At 36.7% G+C, this 24277-nt stretch overlaps 1 protein-coding gene across 4 annotated transcripts in view; it reads right to left on the bottom strand.

The window, feature by feature from the left end:
- Positions 1-24277, bottom strand: part of MARK1 (microtubule affinity regulating kinase 1) — a gene marked incomplete at its 5' end in the record, with an annotated part of 140628 nt that overhangs the window by 16170 nt on the left and 100181 nt on the right. For all 4 annotated transcript variants that reach the window (XM_079698301.1, XM_079698300.1, XM_079698299.1 and 1 more), the window contains 7 exons: positions 1347-1540; positions 1847-2000; positions 4581-4693; positions 5718-5817; positions 17076-17195; positions 17283-17519; positions 22953-23009. In XM_079698301.1, coding sequence (XP_079554427.1) covers positions 1347-1540; positions 1847-2000; positions 4581-4693; positions 5718-5817; positions 17076-17195; positions 17283-17519; positions 22953-23009 — 975 coding nt within the window. The remainder of the gene's footprint in view (positions 1-1346; positions 1541-1846; positions 2001-4580; positions 4694-5717; positions 5818-17075; positions 17196-17282; positions 17520-22952; positions 23010-24277) is intronic.

Here is a 24277-nt window from a genome sequence, read left to right on the forward strand (position 1 = left end):
TTCATTTTTTGTATATGTTACCACATACATACTTTATTTATTTATTTATTTATTTATTTTTTTAAGCTGTACGCGGGCCTCTCACCGTTGTGGCCTCTCCCGTTGTGGAGCACAGGCTCCGGATGCGTAGGCTCAGTGGCCATGGCTCACGGGCCCAGCCGCTCCGCGGCATGTGGGATCTTCCCGGACCGGGGCACGAACCCGTGTCCCCTGCATCGGCAGGCGGACTCTCAACCACTGCGCCACCAGGGAAGCCCCCACATACATACTTTAATAAGTTATTTGATTGCTTTCAATTCCCATATATTTTACAGCAAAACTCTACATACCTTTCGCTTACTATAAGAGTACTTCCTCAAACAGTACAGTGTTTTCAAATGGGTCATTGTATCACAAGAGTTGAGGTACTTTATTCATAAGAATATGCTTATTGTACCTCTATGTTTAAATGACAGTTTGGTTGGGTATAAAATTCTGTGTTCAATGTGCTTTTCTTTTGATACTTTAAAAAAGTATATATTTTTTATCCATTTATCTTCCTGCATCCATCTTACTGTTGAGAAATCAGATGTCAGTCTGCATCTTGCTCATTTTAAGGTCACCTGCTGCCTCATTCTGGGACCTTTAAAGTTTTTCCTCTTTGCTTTTGGTATCCATATATCACACTTTAATGAGCCCAGGAGTAGGTTTTTCTTCTTGCTTCTGTTTGCCCTTTTGAGACCTTTTAATATGAAGTTTTCCATCTTTTTAAATTATTATTTCTTCTTCAAATATTTCCTCCCTTTCATTTTGCCCCTTTTCCTTTCTATACTCCTATTTCCTAAATGTCACTAATTCTACTTCTATCCTTTGTATATCTTAGTTTTCTTTTATATTTTCTCTTTATTCTTTGCTGCTGTCTTATAGGGGGATGTCTCAATCTATCTTCCAGCTCCCATTATATAATTTCTATAGTTTGCTGTTTTAAGTGGATAATGGGAGCTAACTCTATAAAGTAATTATTGTTGTAGTCTGCCTTCATTGAACAGTTTATTTGTAAACATAAAATTAAATGCACCAATATAATATACTATCAAGTAAATATTACAAACATGAAAACTGAGGCAGGAAAGTTTAATGTACTGTTTTGTGGTAAGGTTAAATGTTATTTTAAGAATTCACAGTTTTCGTTCTTAAATTGCATTTATTAGAAGCTTGGCCCCCTTTGCATGTTCTTTAAATGTATGATTCACTTTAATATTTTTAAACTTGAAAAGAAAAGATAAAATTTTAAAAAATCTTTAAACAAAAAAATTCTGACAACAAATAACTACAGCATATTGCAGTTTGCCAGAATATTTACTCACACTTGGAATGGTTGAAGACTTTTTCCTTTCTGGCCCTACAAGAGGACTTGTAGTCATCTCACTTTTTGAACCAACTGTTGTGCTGCCAAGTTTACGAGCCACATCTTTGTCCCACTCCTCTTTCTGTTCACTTTCCACGCTGTTAGCCTGAGGCCTTTTGGTATATGATACGGCAGGGGGAATGGATGGACCAGCTGTAATTTTTTAAAAAGCATAATTAGCTGAAAAGCAACTGACATATTTTCTTCTAATGAACAAAAACTCTGTATTAAAAATATCTTTATTTGCATACTTTACACTCTGAATGAAGATTAAACTGTTTGATTAGAAAAATTACGTCAGCCCCTGAAAACAGGATTATATTTATCATTCCGTAATATAAACCTGTGATAACTGGGAATGATACAAGAACATAAACATGTGAACTGTATAATGCTTAACAAAAAATGCAAGTTTGGGCAGACTCAGTCTGTCTTTCCACATATTTGACTTTCCCCCACCATGATCACTAAAGCGTCGTTGCTTCTGATTTGCTGAGATGCTCCGCTGGACCTTCAGGTGAGCAGGGGACTGCAGAGTGCTGTTGTTTAAGTCACTGTTGGGCCGTGACCTCTGACACAAGTTTCCACTGGAAAATGATTCACCACCTTCAAACTATAAGAAGAAAGACCACCAGCATTTTAAAATTAAAAAAAGTTCATAGAAACAATATGCACGCTTGATTTTTCTAATTTATCCCAAGTCGTACATGGAGTAATCAGAACTAAGAAAAGTAAAAAGTTTGGATACAGAACTGCAAGTTGGCAAACAGGAAGGGAGAGAACTGGATACAGCATCGTTCCACAAGTACATGTCATCTTCCGTTATCTTGTACAAATGCCTTTGGGTCCTTCTGGGTCCAAATAATAGCTACCAATTATTGAATGGTTATTATATACTAGCCGCCATGCTGAACTTTTTATATATGTTACTTTGTTTAATCATTACAACAAACCTATGATCTATTAACCTGCACTTTTTAGATGGAAAAACTGAGGTTAAGAGATTCAAGAGACATCTTTGGGATTTGAATTCAGGTATAGTTGAGATTCAAACTTAGGAAGAAATCTAAAATTTTAACTTCATACACACACACATTTTTTGTTTTGTTTTGCTTTCTCCACCACATTTACAGAACAAAATTTGGTTTATTGGCTCTGATCAAGAAATTGCATCTACTTAGAGCTAAGCATGGTGTACTGGGGATTGATACACTTTCCCTCTCTCTGTAACAAATAAGTATTTTGTTGCCAGCAAACTTTTGACTGAATCACTGGCATTCTAATGGGAAATCTAAATTCATATGTAAAGTTGCTAATGATAAAGAGCAGAGAAATACTGATGATGAAAATTTTAATAGATAACAGCTAACACAGAGCACATAGTAGTGTGCCAGGAGCTGTTCTGAGGACTTGAGAAGTATTAATTCCTTTAAACCCTCTCAGTGACCCTAAGAGATAGGTACTATTGTCATCCTCATTTTATAGATCAGGTAATTGAGGCACAGAGAAATTAAGTAAATTGCCTAAGTCACACAGCTAGTTAGTGGCTGTGCTGGGGTGGGGGAGGGGTGGGAATTCAAACCCAGTGACCCTGGTTCCAAAGTTCAGGCTCTTACTACTTATAGTGGCTTCACTCATTTATATTCAATGCAATTCAAACTTCATTTTAATTCATGCACGGGCTGGGTTGTATGCTTATAAAATTAGTATTTCCTTTATACTTAAATTAATAGGAAAATTAAAGATCTCAGGAGTGAAATCTAAAATCTAGGTAGAGACAGTTCAAAGACTTTAGAGATAACCATTTGTACTATTTCCCACTTCTTAAAATTCTCTCGGCTTGGCTTCTTTGACGCCACTTCCCTAGCTATTAGCATCTCTACTGAAGATCCCTCTCCTCCGCTATAGTAGTACCTACCTGGTAGGGTCACTGAGAGGATTAGATGAATTAATACATGTAAAGTCCTTACAACAGTTCCTGGCACATTACTGTGTGGCCCTCTGATGATGAATCCCAAATCTATTCATGCTATTCAACTCATTCCCTTCAGATCCAGATCTTTATATCCAAATGTCTACTGAACAGCTCCAACCAACAGGAATCTCAAATTCAACCACCCAGAACTGAACAAACCTCCCATCTTCCCACTAAGGTTCACTCTTTTCCTATCTTGGCAAATATATCTTACAAAACCAGTCACCTATGCTAGAAATCTGAGAGTCTCTTATCCTTCATTTCCAACAGGTTATCAAATACTGTTAATTCAGCCTCTTACATGTCTTGGCCTGTTGTGGGTGCCTGTCCCCTTATGTCCTTGAGTATCCTGTACATCCCCCTAATCAGAGCACGTTCCACACTGTACCACACTGTGGACCGATTCTCTCCCCTCTAGACTGACGGCTCCTTGAGCGCAGCGACCTTCTAATCTTTCTATTCCAGTACTTAGCATAGTTTCTGGTACAGAGTAGGTTCAATAAATGTCAGCTGAATGTACTGATTCACTAATAGTTACTATCTAATTATAAATAATTTCATCCTATTCTACAAAATGCCTCCCACAGATGTCTAATTTTCAACCAACTGTCAAAGCTCTGGGCTGTTCTTGACTCTCGATTTATACTTTTATATTTGCTGTCCCAAAGGATCATCAAAGGTTCAATCACAATTGGCAGAGAGTGACTTCCTTACTCTCTCTCCCTATTATAGACCTCGACTGGCCTTGAGAATTTCCAACTGAACGTATCAAAACACTTGACACTCTACAAGGCAAAATATATCACCAAACAACCTTTTCCTGGGTTCCCACCTACACATTTTGTTTTCAATGCTGTCACCTCCTTTTGCTTCAGCTGCTGTCTTTTCTGCCCACCCAAAATAACCGTGTTACTTCTGGCAGGGCTGTTGCACTTGGGCTGCCAGAGCCATTCTCAAAGACCTGACTGTGAACAGGGTCTCTCAGAGCTAAGCAAGGCACTATCCCTGCTCTTCCAAAACAGAATCTCTCAGTATTCGGAAATAAGGTTAGTTCACAACTCAGCAACTTGAATTTTGAATTCTGATAAATAAGAATGTTAGGGTCTTTGTATTATTTTTGATACAACCTAAAATATATTTGCTAACATTATATCTATACTTAGCTGTGACTTAGCTCAAGAAATAATTCACATTAATCTGAAAAGGTGAAAAACTTACTTCAGGTGGTTTTCTACCTAGAAGAATATAAGTAGCCATGACTTCATCATATTTCTGATTTATTAAGGCATCATTTATCTCATCTCGTGCAAAACCCATGGTAACCATGACGTCTAGAAATAAAAAACAACAAAATTCAAATTTTCTGAAAATGGGTTTATTTTAGTAAAGAAACCAACAAAAATGGGCAAGTTTGCCCACATCAGATATGAAAACTAAATTCTGAAAATTTAAAGTGTAACGTTAATTATAAAACTTCTGGATTACTAATATACAGACATTGTGTAGTTACAGATACTGTACATCCCCAATTTTTCATGCAGAAATTATCTACATTGTGGGTTAATATATTCACAGGCTACTCCATTTCTCACTGCCCAGCACATCCTTGAGCTGAGTTCCTTTATCCAGCTCGACGTAGTATCTGTCTGTGACGCACACAGAACACCTTCTCTCTCTCTCAACACACCCTCAGCCACTCATGGAGTGGTTTCTCTCATCTCTTAACAATTTCTGCTTCACTCTTTGGAAGGCTTGAATCCCACAGTTCTTCTGATCAGATTCCTAACACCCTACAATGCTCTTCCTCAGCTATTCTGCCTTCAAGCCAGACAGGAGATGACTCAACTGTGAGTTGCTGATGGCTCTGGGAATGAAGAGAGGGAACCGGTTGGGAGTAGCACACTGGCTGGGTGTGGGAGAATGGACCCTGCTGAGATAGTGGGAAACAAAGGGGGAGCCAAAGTGTTCCTCCCTCTAACTCAGGGCCTCTACGTTTTTGGTTAAAATACATGCTATGTTTTGCTGATATTTATCAGTCTGATCAGTGCCGATTCTTAAATCAGTCATCCCTCCTGTTAGGAATTGCTGAAAGAAAAGAATGAGGTTTATCTCCATTATCTTAATTTTTATATCACTGTTGCCAACAACTGGTTTAGATTATAATATATGAGAACAAAATAAGGAACTTGAATTTTGCAATGTTTAGTGTATATCTGGAGAAAGAAAAGATGATAAAGCAAGTATTTTTCAAATAAAAATTGCTTCCCATTTACATTTTAAACAAGATTTTGGTAGACTAAAGGACTCTCACTTTTAGCCTAGGGACCACCCCTCTCACAACACTTAAATACTTACCTATTCTTTTTGCGTCATTGAAATCTGGTTCAGGCTCAGCATATGGCTTTAGTTCTTCTTCTTCATGACCAACATTCATCCATCGATCTCTCATTATTTGCTAGGAAATAAACTCTACATTATGTTTGGCCAATCAGAACATTCAACCACTTATATTAGCTCTTTTTTAGTAAATGTGAAACTTATTGGTTCAGTCAACAAGAATCGTGATGTTCTCAAACTAAAGTTACTGTTTCTAGCTTGATTAGCAGGTCAACAGGAGATGTAAGATTTTGGGACATACTTATATATCTTATGACAACTCTGACCATCATCCCACACACTCACCAAATGAATTGATTCAAAATATACTGCCTGCTGTCTATGCTCCTCTAAAAGGAATATTTTCACATTTGAAAATTTTAACATAAAAACCTACTGATTTTAACCTCTGCTTTATTTTTACGTTTAAGATTAATGAAGAGATTTTTTTTCCTGGTCTTCTACCAAATATATACCTGTAATTTTAAAATCATCACTTACTAAAACATTAGGAAAGAAGAGATCATGGGAAATGGAAATCAGAGTTAGTAATGACAATATAGCTCAGAGAATATGGGAAGAGAGAACAATCAAGATTTAAGCCTGGAATTAGGAATTAGTAAGAATCAGGGTGAAAACAGACGTTGGTGTGCATTACCAGAGTCCAATTTAAGCTGAGACTGTGAAACAACAGTCAATCCTGGGCTGTTAAAAGGCAACCCAGAGGGGGCAGCCTATGGAATGAGGAAACTACTGGCAAACCATATATCAGATAAGGGGTTAATATCCAGAATATATAAAGAACTCCTACAACTCAGTAACAACAAAAAACTGCCCAATTAAAAAAATGGGCAAAGAACTTGAATAGATATTTCTCCAAAGAATATATACAAATAGCCAACAAGCATATAAGATGCTCAACATCACTAATCATCAGGAAAATCAAAACCACAATGAGATATCACGTCATATCTGTCAGGATGGCCAGTGTTGAAAAAAACGAAAATAACACGTGTTGGTGAGAATGCGAAGAAACTGGAACCCTTGTGCGCTGTTGATGTGACTGCAAAATGGCGTTGCTGCTGTGGTAAACAGTATGGAGGTTCCTCAATAAGCTACAAATGGAACTATTATATGATTCAGCAACCCCACTTCTGGGTACCTATCCAAAAGAATGGGAAACAGGATCCTGAGGAGATATTTCATACCCATGTTCACTGCAGTGTTATTCAAAATAGCCAAGATGCAGAAACAATCTAAATGTCTGATGGATGAATGGATGGATAAAGAAAATGTGGTATAAACATACAATGGAACATTACTCAGCCTTAGAAAAGAAGGGAGTTCTGTCATATGCTATAACATAGATGAACCTAGAGGACACTGTTAAGGGAAATAAGCCAATCACAAAAAGACAAATACTGCATGATTCTACTTATATAAAGTATCTAAAACAATCAAACTCATAGCAACAGGAGGTAGAATGGTGTTTACCAGGGGCTAGGAGGAGGCGGCAAGGGGGAGCTGTTGTTCGATGGTACAGAGTTCCAGTCCTGTGGGATGAGAAAGTTCCAGAGACCTGCTGTGTGATGCTGTGCACATAGTAAACACGACTGTGTGTAATGTACACTTCAAACTTGAAGGAGGATAAATTTACGTGTGTTTTTTATCACCCACAAACAAAGGCAAACTAATGGGGATTAATTCTGTATTAATTTAGAAAAATTTTCAACTTTTTATTACCATAGGATTCTAGGTTTTCAGTCAAGAACATTCTAGGTGCTGATACATTAATATTCTTTTTCTAGATCCTGCAAAGTATATTCTCTATCTCTAAACTTTATTTGCCAATATTCAACTAATTAGAAAAATAATTTTCCATACACAGATTTTTGAGGCTAACCTTGACTCCTCAGGTACCTTCCCTTCAACTAATAATATTTACCCAAAGTCACTAAGCAAAAGACAGGTGCTCCAGACCAGATCTCTGATAACTGGGGTCTATAAGAATACTGCTGTGCCAGATGGGAAGATCTTCCTAAGGGTCTTGGTCACATGATACTGATATATTTTCATTAAACTTTGTAGATAGTTCATATATGCTTAAAGTATGATATGTAGACATATAACACTTAAAAGATTACCACTTTCTTTTTTCGTAGTTGTTATACTGAGGTATACTTGACACGCTAATTATATTGAGATATAACTGACATATAACTTGTATTAGTTTAAGGTGTACAACATGATTTGATATGTGTATATATTACAAAATGACTACCACAATAAGTTAACATCCATCACCTCACACAGTTATAATGTTTTTTCTAGTGATTAGAACTTAAAATCTACTCTCTTAACAATTTTCAAATATATAAGATACAGTATTGCTAACTAGTCATCATGCTGTACATTACATCCCCAGAACTTATTTATCTTAAAACTGGAAGTTTGTACTTTTTGGCCATCTTCCTTCATTTCTTCCATCCCCTGCCTCTGGCAATCACCAATTTGTTCTGTTTCCGTAAGTTCGTTTTTTTTTTTGTTTTTTTTAGATTCCACATATAAGTGAGATCATATAGTATTTGTCTTTGTCTGACTTATTTCACTTAGCATAATGCCCTCCAGGTCCACCCATGTTGTAGCAAATGGCAGTATTTCCTTCTTGTTTCCACTACTGGGTATTTAGCGGAAGGAAATGAAATCACTATCTTGAAGAGATAACCTGTACCTCCATGCTCACTGCAGCATTATTTACAATAGCCAAAACATGGAAGCAAGCTAAGTGTCCACTGGCAGATGAATGGATAAAGAAAATGTGGTACACATACACAACGGAATATGATGCAAGACATACTTACTTCTTATAACCACTTTGAGCAATGGTAATTTAGGTACATTATCCAACTAATTTAAATAAAAGTAGACTCACTACAAATTTAAAAAATAACAATGCTATCACCAAGTCTTTAGTGATCATTCATCAATAAAGTAAAAGTGTCAGGGAGGGTGCACATCAGGAGAAAAAAAAGATTTACAAAGCAGAGCTGTAAATTCCTGCCACATGATTTTCCAAAATATCAAAGTCCTTCCTGTTCCTCATCTGCCTCCTCCCAAATAGTATGTCTGGCAGAAGCCTAGACAGTAATCAGGCAGCAGCATCTGCAGAAGGAAAATTTTGTTGTTGGCAGAATTTCCCAGGTTGCATGGTGAATACATAAAAATCCTCAAAGAATATGATGAACCACTTAGGACAGCTACACAGTACAGTCAGCCCTCAGTATCTGTGGGTTTAGCATCCTCAGATTCAACCAACGATACATAGAAACTATTCAGAAAAAAAAAAAAATTCCAGAAAGTCCCAAAAAGCAAAACTTGAATTTGTGACATACCAGCAACAATTTACATAGCACTTACACTGTATTAGGTGTTATAATAATCTAGAGATGATTTAAAGTATATGGGAGAATGTGCACAGGTTATATGCAAATACTACACACCATTTTATATACAGGACTTGAACATCCACGGAGGTTCCTGGAACCAGTCCCTGTAATCCAGCCCATCTAGTCCTCGACAACTTTACTCACTTCTGCAGCTAGACTGCACAAATATATGGAGGTGGCAGCTCAGATAGTGCTTAAAAATGGAAGTCTTGAAAAATGTTTAAAACAAATCTATAACAACACATGATAAATTAACTATACTTCAATAAAATAAATTTAAAAAAACAAAAAAACAAATCCATAACAAACCCCACCTCTCCACACAAACACATCAGTACAAACAAAGGGATCTAACTGTCCTTTTATCAACACATTACATTTTTGTGGCAGCTCTCTGAATGTTTGTTATTATTACGATGAATGAGAATGGGCAAACAAGAAAACTAACAAACTAACAAAACTAACAAACATAAGCTAGACATAAATACTTCCGGTTTTTCAAATGAGTTAAGTCCTTAGTGATATTCTCAAATTTAAGAGCACAATATATATTTTTAACATCTTTATGGGAGTATAATTGCTTTACAATGTTGTTAGTTTCCGCTGTATAACAAAGGGAATCAGCTATACATAGCACACAAATATCCCCATATCCCCTCCCTCTTGCATCTCCATCCCACCCTCCCTATCCCACCCCTCTAGGTGGTCACAAAGCACTCAACTGATCTCCCTGTAAGAGCACCATATTGAGTTTGAAAACAATAACCAATGGAATGAGATTTATAAATAGTAGAATCCCAAGTAAGTGGAGGTTAGATGCTGGAAGAGTAAGTAAGAGGTTATCCTGCAAGGAGGAACTGGAAGAGAGGCAAAAGCCTGCGAGCGACCCAGGCAAACAAGAGCAGGGCATGTGGGGGACGGCACGTCAGTATGACTACATGAGGCGGGTGCTGGAGCAAGACCAGGGTGGAAAATTAATAGGGAACAAATCATGACGCTTCCTTTCAATTGGATAAAGGATATTTTGGAAGAGTGTGATTTTGCAAAGTCTCTCCGGCCAGTGTGTGGAGAGTCATTCGACACTGGAGACTCAGAAATCCACTAAGAGGCTGTAGCTGGAATCTAGGAGGGAGAAGATACCAGCCCGCTCTAAGGGCAGGCAGTGGCAATGGGAAAAAAGACATTTTCAGTATTTGGCTGGTAAAAGTCAACAAAACTGTGATTGGAAGTGAGGGGAGAGATGAAAGAGCTCAGGGAAAATGAAGGTGATGATGAGGCTTCTGGTTTAGACAACTGAGTAGAGGCTGATACCATGTACTGAGACACCAAACTCGGGAAGAGAGGTCGAATGGACTGGGAAAGATGGAGCTCAGGTTTAGACAAACTGAGTGTGAGGTGCTTCGGCATATCCAAACAGACATGTCCTGTCAACACTTACTTTATTCTGAAGCCCAGGAGAAATCTGGGCTAGGGATGGAGATTTAGAAAGCAGCCAACAGATGATGACAGAGTGCTGGGATCCTCCAGAAGGGCGAATTGAGTGAGAATGAATACTAGAGCCTTAAAGAATGCCAGCATTACCAGCATGTAAGGGCTGGAAAGAAAAGTAATCCCAAAAGTAAATGGGGGGAGGAAAAATCTGCACAGAGTGACATGCAAGGCAAGGCGAGAGTTTTTCAAAGAGGAGGCAGTTGTGTCCTGTCAAATAAGGTGATAACTGAAAATGTAACCTGTTGCGTTTACGACAAAGACAGGTGAGTTTACTGAGGGTGGCTTCACCGAGTGGTGGAGATGGGAATCAGAAGGCAACGCACAGAGGCAAATGGACAGATGAGAAATTGGTGGCTGCCGGTGGAGATACTTTTTAAAAAGTCTGGCCAGAAAGGGGGGAGCAAGAAAGAATACTGGATGGGGACTGTGAGGTTGAAGGATGCCTTTTTAAGAAAACTAGAAGCTCCTTAGGTATGGATAAAGGCTGAGGGAAAGGAGTTGGCACAGGAGGTTAGGATGGTACAGAAGAGAAAGCTTTACTGAAGGAGTAAGGTACTGAGAAGGCACATCACACGTGCTAAATCCAGCACCGGAATGAATGGGTAAGTCTTGGACAGGAGAAGACACCTCTCCACTGCAACAGGGAACTAAGGAGGTGGGTGGAGTTCAGACAGTACCATTAAGAGTATGGTGGCAGGAAATGAAGAGTTCATGACTACTGGTTTCTGTTTTCTGAGTAGAAGATAAGGATCTTTGCCTGGAATGTTTCCCCCTATTTTTTCCACCTAAGTTCCTTTTTATCGGTCTTACAATGTCCACACAAAATCTGGGCTCCTTCTATCACTGTCTTTCATGGTACTCTGATCTTTGTGTACAATTATGCAACCTGTCATTATGTAAATATTTTGTGTTTACCTGTTAATTATCTCTGCTATTAGACCATAAACCCAAACAAAGAATGACCTGCATCTGATGTGCTCAGTCTTGCATATCAAGCACCTAAACATACCCAGCACTTAAATGCTCAATGCATATTTGTAGACTGAAGGAATAAAACCTCTTGTCTGTGTTACTCATCTGTCCTTCCTCTGTGTTCCCATGGAACTCTGTATATTTCCTATTGTGACTGTTATCACATTCTACCTTTTATCACAGCTCCTTCACTATATTTAAAGTCCTTGAGGATAAAGACTGTGCCTTGTACTATCTTTCTCAGCACAAATGCTTGTTTGCTGCTTTTGAACAGGGCAGTGTTTTAACATAAGCCTGGACAGAAGCCTTGAGTAAAATTAAATGTAGGGAAGAGATTAACAACAAGAAGACAGCTTAGGAAGTCACTAAAATGCCCAGGAGATAGAGAACAGAGAACTGAACTGGACAGGATGCAACAGAAGAGAGAAAACCTGTAGAGGCACAATCTATAGCACCTGATGACAAAATTCGTTTTGAGAATGAGGGAAAGGATGAAATCCAAGAGGGGTCTGAGGATTTTCACTCAGGTGCCGGGAGGAACAGAGTATCCCTAAGTAAAAAATACAAGAGCAATAACAGATCTGATAGTGGAAGACAAAATATTAAAAGCAAAATTAAGATAATCCAAAATTTCTGATGTTTCTCAATGAAATGGTGTGTATTTGGTGCTCATTTCACAACCATTATTATCTGTCCACATCAAGGAAAAATATATATGTGGACTAAACCCTGAGGTAATTTGTCTTTTATCTGGGGAAATAAGATTTACTCATAAAACCTGAAAATATTTGAATACACAATAGAATTAACTGTTCAGGACTGTGCTATTAGCAGTGAGTATTAATAAAGACGAAAAAGAGTAACTTGCAGTGTGGGCTGGAGTTTTCAGGGAAGGAATCCCAAGAAGTTAGGAAGTGAACTCACTCTCCAAATATAGGTAATATCTGGACTGGTGAACAAGTGAAGGCAGATGTGAGGGGGGAACAGTGAGGCATCCTCTCCTTTTGACTTGGAACAGAGGTAACATGCAATGAAAGAATAGGAGATGAAGTGAGTATCCTCAGATGATGAACTTAAACTTGATCTGATAGGCAATGGAGAAATGCCACATTTTATTAATGAGGAAGATAAGCAACATTTTAGAAACAGCACTGGGAAAGGAACAATCTGAGGGACACAGAAGAAGCACTGACTCTGCTAGTCTTCACACAAAATCAGATTTGAGGCCGGGCTGATCCAGGGAAGGTGGAAGATCACAGTGAAAGGAAAAGGCCGCTGGGCAGCGATGAGAGAAAACACAGTTTCGCTTTCCTGTCTTAACTGTTCTGATCTCTGGGGGTCTCCGAGTCCACTTAGCAAAGTTTGTCTCCTTAAAAACAGTTGTGTTTCAAAGCAAAATAAAAATAATCTGAGGAAAAATGTCCTTCAGTAAAAGGAATGGGAGGTAACGGTAGGAAGAAAGATCTGCTTAAGGGAACAAGTAGCAGAATTAACTCCACTAGTTCTAAATCTGAAGGTCCTTTAGAGGAGTAAGGCACAGAGAGCAACAAAACAGGAATAGAGGAAAGAGAAGAGCACGTGGAAGTACCTGTCTTCAGTGTGTGAACCTCACGCCCACACAAAATTCCTCCATGGGAATCGCAGGGTTAACATCCAAAACCAAGGGAGAAGTAAGTGTCCCCAGGAAATGGTGGTGCTGGTGACCGCAGAGTTCATGCAACCCTATTCCCGGTGGTTTCAGGCACAGTGTAAACCACTGGCCGGCACACTGCACTAGACCAGTTGAACAAACTAGTCCATTTCAGATTTCATTTGAGGTATCTCAACATGAGAAACAAGAGGTCCAACAAGATTCCCAACTTGAAGAAAGTTTACACTAGCCATCACTGTCACTGAACAGAAATGACTACTTGCTGAGAAGTTCTAACAAAATAATTGATTCAGATGAATTATAAAGAGTTAAACAAATTACCAATGGAAATATACACCCTATACATAGGTCCACACTAAAAAATTATGGACTTTAGGCTGGCCAGATGAAAATAATTTTTTTAAATGGTTTCAACCTTTGTAAAGTATACCATATGCTTCTGAATTTGTACTTAGAAATTTTCATTAGAAAAATGGTTATTATTATTATTAATTGTTTTTTGCTTTACTGTCATTTGAACTGGGCAGACACAAGCAAGATTTTAAAGATTCTCTTAGCAGCAGCTGGAAAAGGTGTTAAAAGTAAAAATAAATACTTTGTGAGGAGGACCGAAGATGAGGGAGAAAGGACAATAATGAGCAACTTTGCTTTAGGCTCAAATTTTGTTATTCTTTTGAAAGGTAACACAGTCCATCTTACTTAAGGACTGGAAAAATGAAAGAATATACAAAGAGGGGGTAGGAGGAAAAAATATCAGTATCTTTCTAAAAAAAACCCAGACACACCAATATTCAAAAAAATAAGAAAAAACCCAGCATACAACATAAAACACAAATCCTTTGAAAATCATGTGTGATACTGTCCCCCCCCATTATGAGTACAATTAGGAAGAGGTGACAACACTCATATATACAACCTGAAAAACTTATATTAACTGTTTAGATCTAGAAGCAACTATGGGTCAAGCAAGTAGAATGTGAAATTATTTAAAATAAAGATTCTTTAAATCAAACTTCAATATTAGCAAATTACATAGTGAAGACTAGAGTTTCGTCAATAACTCATGATACTCAACTAACACCGAAAAAATACATCAAGTTCCATTTCTTAAAATATGAGTATTAACAGGGAAATATTTCATATCAAAATGTACAAAGCTGATACAAGTCTATAAAGCTGAGTAACCAGACTCCTTTAGACAAGCAGTTTAGAGACACAGAGAGCTTACATATGAAGAAGGACACTTAACCTATTCATTAAAAATATTGAGCATTATCTCTAATGAAAGAAATACAAATTAAAGCAATTATGACACACTGTATTACTACCATAAAGGCATCAAATACTAGAAATTATTTTTATCCAATACTGAAACAAGCTGTGCAGAATATGTACCTTCAAATGCCTTAGGTCACACACAATCTTTTGGCAATGATACGCAGGACCTAGCAGACTGTTTATACCCTTTGACCGAGTAATTACTGTCTGGAGAATTTATCTAAGCATATGTCCCAGAGGGAAAAAGTACATCACATTATTTTTAGCAAAAACAATGAGAACTCACATTTGGAACAAACAGAGAATAGTTAAATAAACTTTGATACATAATCCAAGGAGAACAACATAGCTATTGACAGGGAAGGCGGTCACTCTCATGATAAAGCAAAGAGGACATACTAAAAACGTTGAAGTTAAAAAAAAAGAATGCAACATGACATGAAAACATTATTACTGAATAAAAATTTATGTTTACACACTGAAGACTGGTGTTTTGAAAACAGCTGCTTTTTATACTTTATGGATTTTTTGGTTGTAAAGTTGATAATAAAGTAGGTATGAAAATAAAAGTGAAGACTAATATAATTTTCGACATCATTGGTATTTCAAGGGGAGTTTGCTAAGATTTGGTATAAAGAAATCTTTTTTTTTTTTTTTTTTTCCAATGGTGTCAGGTTTCTCTGGAAAATCATTTCTGGGAATTGTGAAGCAGACCAGCCTTTATATGGTGATATCTGCAATATTATGATAATATTTCCAATGTAGACTCATGGTTCCATGGCTGGAAAACTTAGTTTTGACAAGGTGGAACAGGAAGTTCCAGACTATATTCAAATACATCAAGTTGAGTTTCTGATGAGCAAATGTTTTCATAATAATAACTTGATTTTACATTCAAGTCAGAGAATTATAATACTTCAGTCCTTCATATTTTAATGCTAAGGATGAAAGACTTAAATATTTGGCCACTGTAAATGAATCACAGTTAAGACATGAAGCATATCTTATCAATCGTCCATAGAGATTTGTAAAATCTACTCCCCCCAGATAATTTTTGTTCTTTATGGTCTTTTTGTTCCTCTCATTAGCTGAGCTGATGCCTCAACTCTGGACATTTTGTTAAGTGACATTCAAGTAAACTTGGCTCCAATGATAAAAATGGGTCATAGAGCAGGATCAAGGGAGGCTTATGCTCCTATAAAATTTAAGAACTTGTATGAGTGTCAACAATTTTAACTATTTCACACAATTTTCCATTATAATGGTTGAAAGTGAGTTTAGAAGAGCGGTAATATGAAAGTGGGCTTTTTTACTGCACAGATTTCTCTTTTAAAACATTACAACATATCCTTTGACCCCCAAAGGAAAAAAAACACAAAAACCATGGGAAGTAACTAATCACATTTAAACAAACAATTCAGTAAAAAATATCTGAGAATTGATTTACTGATAGAAAACATTTAAAATAATTTCCCAATGGAAGTCACCATCCCTCAACTTCCATCGAAACATCATATTGTATCTTTTAGTGAAAAGTACTGTGGTAATACAATTACAAAGCCCAAACTAACCTGAGAGCTCTGTACACAGGGATGGCTCACTATAAGGCTGCCTCCTAACCTGCATGGAGTCCGTGCCAGAAGGCCCCCATTGCTACACTAAAAAAGTACAGTTTAAATGAGGTTAATTCTCTGAATTTTCTACCCTATGTATTAAGGCAAATAAATGAAGACAAAAAATACTAGTGAATAATACATGCTGAATCTCTGAACTTATCTTAGTACAGGCTAAAATAGTCTTAAAAACAGATGGGCAAAATGCTTAATAAGTTGTTCTGACTGCAGTGTCACAAGGAAAAAAGATTAGACATTTTGGTTATATGAGCCTCTGATGTTACTGGCTGTAACATACTTAGTACTTTTTTAACAGCGTCTGTTATTATAAATAACCTCACGTATGCAGAATGTATGTAGGCAACACAACAATGTGGTAAGAAATGAAATACCTATTTCCAATATGTTCTACTTAAATCTTTGCAAATTTTCTGTACTGATGCTGAGAGGGTCCTATTAAATTTTTTACTATCAGATACAGCCATGAAGTATTCACTGGATTCAAATTTCACTATCTTCTTTTATCCTTGAAATATCTGTACTTACTAAATACAAGGTTTCTATATTGGACCAAGCAATTTGTGACAGAGACTAGGTTTTCCTTCTTCTTCAACTAAGTCAATTTTATCCCTATTTTGATGTTGTTTTAATTTAAGACTTCACTGCAGGACAAAGAAGACATAAGAGTCTTTAGCCAAACCTACTGCACAACCTTTGAGTAGTGAAAGCATCATGTGACTTTCTCTAGATCTAAATAAAAGGCAAATGAGATGATTTGGCAATTTTCCTTAAAAAACATGGGGAAAAATTATTGAAATAATGCTCTGTAGTTCCTTGAATATTTTAATTGTTAGACTTTAAATATAGAGTGGAAAAAATTACTTACTTCTAAGCTGCCTCTCTTGATTGGATTCAGCACTAATAATTTCTTCAGGAGGTTTTCACAGTCGGTGGACATATAGAAGGGAATACGGTACTTCCCTCGTAAGACTCGCTCCCGCAGTTCCTTACAAGGCAAAAGAAAGCACGTATCACTGGCTTATGAAATCACTGTGCTTGGGGATAGAACACTAATATCAAATTTAGCTGATACCTTTAAATTCTGGCCGTCAAAAGGCAAGGAGCCACTGACTAACGTGTAGAGAATGACGCCGAGACTCCACACGTCCACTTCAGGCCCGTCGTACTTCTTCCCTTGGAAAAGCTCAGGAGCAGCGTAAGGCGGGCTTCCACAAAATGTGTCCAACTTGCTCCCGACTGTAAATTCATTACTAAAACCAAAGTCAGCAATTTTAATATTCATATCAGCATCAAGGAGAAGGTTTTCAGCCTAAGAGGAAAATAATAAAAAGGACAATGTAAAGAGCCTACATAAAATAAAACGTTCATTATAATTGTTTCAGATCTCAAGCATCTATTTCTTGTCTCTCATTTTTAAGTGTAACATCAAATTGAGAAGCCCAGTAGAGTACTTCAATGTGTAACTTCTCAGGATTACATTTATATAAAACTGAATTTTAACACTATATAGGAAGGCTCCATTTATATGCATATATGTAACTGTTTAAGAAAGGTTACTTAAAAACCATTTTCTTCCATAGGTCATTTTAAACCTAATTTTTTTCCTCATGGTAAGAAACATCCTGGAATTGCACCTTAATATGACCTATTCTAAAGAATGTAAGTCAACATAACACTAATCCATCTTGGGCTTAAACCAACAAATTTACCCAAATATGCTGTTTTAATAGAGTATCACTGGTTAATGCAAGCCTCAAGCATATATTTAAACTAACTACCAGTCAGGGGTTCTATGACTACTGAATTGATTCCTTGTCCTTTCTTGCAAAATGCGTCCTCAACAAAGTTCTTTTCTCAGTAAAAGAAAACAACACAACATAGCCTCCATTAGATCTTATCTGTTTTAAGCCTCTTTTTGCTTTTCTAAAACTAGATTCTCTTCTAGGGGTTTATTATGGTAGAAAGAAGTGACTTCTCCCATGTTTTAAAATGCCGGTTTTCTAAAATCTTCCTAAATCAGAATCATTCAGTGAAAACATTTAAATGTACCTTTTATAAATGCAAGCAATTCAATAAAGGATTTGCTTTTGCACATGTTTTGTTTCAAACTCTGTTACAACTGATAGACTAATGAAGTTATAGCTTAGTTTGTAGATGTGTTTTATCAGGTTACAAAAGGGAGTAAAATTTGACTAAAATGAAAATCAGAGTTCTCTATAGTTTATACCACTGGAGGGTCCAACAGTCAGCAGACCCAAGCACTTTGCCCATCATATAGCTCTTCCCTCGCCTACTTCCTTCTTTTCCTTTTTAAAGGAATACTACCTTGGGATATTTGTTTTCATCTTGTTTCAGAAAATACACATCTAACACCCAAAAATATGCAAAAAATGTGATATCACTTATTACATAAATATTATAACAGCACACAGATTTGGGAGATTTATATTAGATCTTAACATTATGGACTGTGTGACAAAACCAGGTTACTTTGATGTTCTGATGTAAGGGCCTGGTCACTGTAAATTTCTGAGGCTGTCTTGGAGCAAGCTAGACTTTTCCCGGACTCTCTAAAGATGTCTGGATGGATAGCAAAGTGCCCAAGGCTGCCTCAGAAGAGGAGAGCTGGAGAGCATTTTGAGGTTTCCTCCCAAGAGCATAGAGGAAACTCCTAGGTAATGAACATGATTTTTTGCAGATATTTTCCATATAAGAAATTTGATGACAAACTAGGAGTCAAACACACAGGCAGGGAAATAAATAGCCCTCTTCTTTCTCTTTCTTTGAAGCAGTGATTTCCCTTAAAATAGCTGAGGGAGGAAACAGAAATAGAAATATTTGGAGCAGGAGAAAATCTGTAAGCTCAGAACAATGGAGCCAAAATACAGGATGAGACTTTCAACAATTGTTTAGGACAATGTATTCAAATATAACACAAACTAGTGCTAGTAATTGACAGAGGCAATGGGAAAAGAAGTTGGGAAAAAAACCCAAAAAAACTCCTAGGTATGGAATATGCAAGTTAACTTTGGAAAAATAGAGAAAAAGGAAAAAAAAAAACCAACCTTCTTAGACAAGGAATTTTCTACCTTCATTCAAAAAAAAAAAACCAATCCATCTGGCCCCAACCATTCTTTCTTTCTCTAAATTATTTTATTTTTTTTAAATAAAAATTATGGGGCCTCCCTGGTGGCGCAGTGGTTGAGAGTCCGCCTGCCGATGCAGGGGATACGGGTTCGTGCCCCGGTCTGGGAGGATCCCATATGCCGCGGAGCGGCTGGGCCCGTGAGCCATGGCTGCTGAGCCTGCGCATCCGGAGCCTGTGCTCCGCAACGGGAGAGGCCACAACAGTGAGAGGCCCGCGTACCACAAAAAAAAAAAAAATAAAAAAAATAAAAAAAATAAAAATAAAAAAAAAATAAAAATTATGTATATTTAAGTTATAACACATGATAATTTGATATACATACAAACAGTGAAATGATTACTTAAGTCAAGCTACATACTTCCTCTCAGTTACCTTTTTTTTGATAAGTGTGATGGGAACACCTGAAATCCCTCTTAGCAAACTTCCAGTATTCAATACAGTATTATTAACTTTTTGGATTAGACATCAAAATCTCAGGCAGCCAAAGCAAAATTAAACAAGTAAGACTACATCAAACTAAAAAGCTTCTGTACAGCAAAGGAAACCATCAACAAAATGAAAAGACAACCTATAGAATGGGAGAAAATACTTGCAAACCACATATCTGATAAGGGGTTAATATTCAAAATATGTAAGGAACTCATGTAACTCAGTAACAAAAAAACAAACAACCAGATTAAAAAATAGGCAAAACACCTAAACAGACATCTGATTTCATTTCCCCATGAAATGAATCATGGCTCCCATGTTCACTGCCACAAACATTTCCTGCCTCTCACACATTTCTTATTCCAAAGTATGCTAGTTTATACTAATCATATGCATTCAATATTCATAAAAACATTTAAAACTTTCCTTATTTCTTTGAACTTTAATGTGAGGATGAACACTGGCTCTTACATCAGACAAATCTGGATTTGTGCCCTGACCCTGCTTCTGATGGAATGGGGCCTCAGGCATTTTTAATTAGGAACAAAGTTCCTCATTTATGTTATTAAAAGAAGCTAATTAATGGAATCAAATCGTCTAGTCTTTAATGCTAGATAACTTCTCATCCACATTTTCTTCATTTCCTCAGTGAAAATACTGCCTTTTAAGAAAACATTCCTGGGCTTCCCTGGTGCTCAGTGGTTAAGAATCCACTTGCCAATGCATGAGACATGGGTTTGAGCCCTGGTTTGGGATGATCTCACGTGCCGCGGAGCAACTAAGCCTGTGTGCCACAACTACTGAGCCTGCGCTCTAGAGCCCGCGTGCCACAACTACTGAGCCCGCATGCCACAATTATTGAAGGCCACACGCCTAGAGCCTGTGCTCCACAACGAGAGAAGCCACCACAATGAGAAGCCCACGCACCACAACGAAGAGTAGTCCTGCTCGACGCAACTAAAGAAAGCCTGCATGCAGCAAGGAAGACCCAATGTAGCCAAAAATAAATAAATAAATAAATTTATTTAAAAAAAAAAAAAGACATTCCTATGATTTATGTCAGAGCATGTTTTGCCTATGTTCTCTTCTAGGAGTTTTATGCCTTATATTTAGGTCTTTAAACCATTTTGAGTTTATTTTTGTGAGGGTGTGAGGGTGTGGTCTAATTTCATTGATTTACATGCAGCTGTCAAGCTTTCCCAACACCACTTGCTAAAGAGACTGTCTTTTCTCCACTGTATATTCTTGCCTCCTTTGTCTTTGTCATAGATTAACTGATTGAAGACATGTGGGCTTATTTCTGGGCTCTCTATTCTTTTTTTTTGGCCACGCACGCAGCTTGTGGGATCTTAGTTCCCCAGCCAGGGATTGAATCTGGGCCCTTGGCAGTGAAGGTGCCGAGTCCTAACCACTGGACCACCAGGGAATTCCCTGGGCTCTCTATTCTGTTCCACTGATCTGTCTGTTTTTACACCAATACTGTTTTGATTACTGTAGCTTTGTAGTACTGTCTGAAGTCTGGGAGGGTTATGCCTCCAGCTTTGTTCTTTTTCCTCAGGATTGCTTTGGCAATTCTAGGACTTTTGTGGTTCCATATAAATTTTAGGATTATTTGTTCTAGTTCTGTGAAAAATGTCATGGGTATTTCGATAGGGATTACATGAAATTTGTAGATTGCTTTGGGTAGTGTGGCCATTTTAACAATATTAATTCTTCCAATCCAAGAGCATGGGATATCTTTCCATTTCTCTGAATCACCTTCAATTTCCTTTATCAAGGTTTTATAGTTTTCAGAGTATAGGTCTTTCACCTCCTGGTTAAGTTCATTCCTCAAGGCAAAAGAAATAAAAGCAAAAATAAACAAATGGCACCTAATCAAACTTTATAAAGTTTTTGCGCAGCAAAGGAAACCATCAACAAAATGAAAAGACAACCAAAGGAATAGGAGAAAATACTTGCAAATGATGTGACCAACAAGAGGTTAATATTCAAAATACACAAACAGCTCATACGACTCAATATCAAAAAAAACAAACAAAAAAAAGGGCAGAAGACCTAAATAGTCATCTCTCCAAAGAAGACATACAGATGGCCAACAGGCACGTGAAAAGATGCTCAACATCACTAATTATTAGAGAAATGCAAGTCAAAACCACAATGAGGTATCACCTCACATGGGTCAGAATGGCTATCATCAAAAAGTATACAAATATTAAATGCTGGAAAGGGTGTGGAGAAAAGGGAACCCTTGCGCACTCTTGGTGGGAATGTAAGTTGGTGCAGCCACTATGGAGAAGAACATGGAGATTCCTTAAAAAACTAAAAATAGAGCTACAATATGATCCAACAATCCCACTCCTGGGCATATATCTGGAAAAGACAAAAACTCAATTCAAAAAGATACATGCACCCCAATGTTCATAACAGCACTATTTACAATAGCCAAGACATGGAAACAAACCATGTGCCTATCAACAGATGACTGGCTTAAGAAGTTGTGGGGTGTGTGTGTGTGTGTGTGTGTGTGTGTGTGTGTGTATACACACAATGGAATATTACTCAGCCATAAAAAAGAATGAAATAATGCCATTTACAGCAACATGGATGGACTAGAGAATATCATACTAAGTGAAGTCAGAAAGAAAAAGACAAATATTATATAATATCATTTATACGTGGAATCTAAAAAATAATACAAATGAATCTATATACAAAACAGAAACAGACTCACAGACATAGAAAACAAACTTATGGTTACCAAAGGGGAAAGGAAGCAGGGGAGGAATAAATTAGGAGTATGGGATTAATAGATACATACTACTTTACATAAAATAGATAAGCAATAAGGATTTACTGTATGGCACAGGGAACTACATTCAATACCTTGTAATAACCTATAATGGAAAATAATCTGAAAAATATATATATAATTGAATCACTTCACTGTATACCTGAAACTAACATAATACTGTAAACCAACTATATTTCAATTAAAAAAAAAAGAAAGAAAATACTACCTTTTATAAAAAGTTGCTGTGACAATTAAATAAAAACTAATTTCCTTGTACAGTGCCTGGCACAATTAGGCAATCAAAAAGACAGCTCTAAAAGTACCACATATCTGTTAATAATTAAGAAATTTTTGTTATAAAACCAATCACTTACCTTAAGATCACGGTGAACAATGCACTTTTGATGACAATACTGCACAGCAGATACAATCTGAAATAAATATTTGGATAAAAGATTCAAAATTATTACGGTAAAAACATCTCAATTTTTCCCCAATTATCATTCCAATTTAGAGAAATTATTAACTTGGATTTTAAAGTTACATTTAGCAATTTCACTGTTCCTTTATTTCAGAAAACCATATGTATTAAAGTTATGAAATTTTCACTTTTAAATGTGGACAATGTGGAAAAGTAGTATTCTCTTGCTAAAATACACTAAAATATTTGTCAGAGTCCATGAAGGTTTCTTTATGGGTTGTTATATTTCTGTTTACATGATACAATGTATACACTTTGTAGTTTTGGTCAAATGGTTTATCCCACTGTTGAAATAAGAATTCTGGCACACATGAATCAGCATTCCAAGATAGCTGGCTCAAGTTCAAAATGCAAAACTCTATTTTAGGAATTATATTAAATGTGTTCAAGGCATGTTTCTTCAGGGAGGTCAACTGACTAAGAATTTATCAACAGGGTATTTAGCAATACCTTATTTTTGTCTCTTCATATAGTATAAAGCAAAGGAAAAATTTTTGAGCCTTTAAAGGAAATCTAATTATCAAAAGAAAAGAGGTAAAAATGAAATTTAATCTTAAACTTGCCACTAATTCAGCTGGGCAAAGCATTCTACCCTTGTAACTAGATTTTGTACACCATCTTAATTTTTAACCATTACATAGGGCTCTTTGGGGGTAAGTGCTAAACAGGAAAGAACCCAATGATATAAGGGCCAAAGATACCAATGAGAAATAGGTTATAAGCAATTCTATGAGAGTTATATGCTTTATTACATAAAATACAGAAAAGGAAACAATCTGATAGCAATCAACTAAGAGTTACTTTGTACATATAAGTATATCTGATGTCTAGGAGGGCCATTTTAATGCACAGCAGAACATTCAATTCTGTGGATTCAGTTAAACGTAAGTAAACACAGTTTGAATGTTGACTACTGGTTAGGCATTTACAAATGGGGACAGAAATGAAATTTTTGGAAGTGTAAAGGTGATGTGAAGTATGACCATGCTAATAGGATACTGGTTAGGAAAAAAAAACTTCAAAGTAGTACAAGTGAAACTGATATTTCAGTATTATAAAATTATTTTAATGTATATTAAAATGGTTCAAAGACAGAGAAGACATGAATTCAAAACAAAATCAACACACAGTGAGTAAGATGTAATTCAATGAAATTCATTTTGATTCAACAGTCAGTTTACTGAGTGCCTGCTATGTGCAAGAAAATGTGCTGGTTGC

This window comes from Hyperoodon ampullatus, assembly GCF_949752795.1.
Source record: "Hyperoodon ampullatus genome assembly, chromosome: 2".
In the NCBI taxonomy this organism is placed as follows: domain Eukaryota; kingdom Metazoa; phylum Chordata; class Mammalia; order Artiodactyla; family Ziphiidae; genus Hyperoodon; species Hyperoodon ampullatus.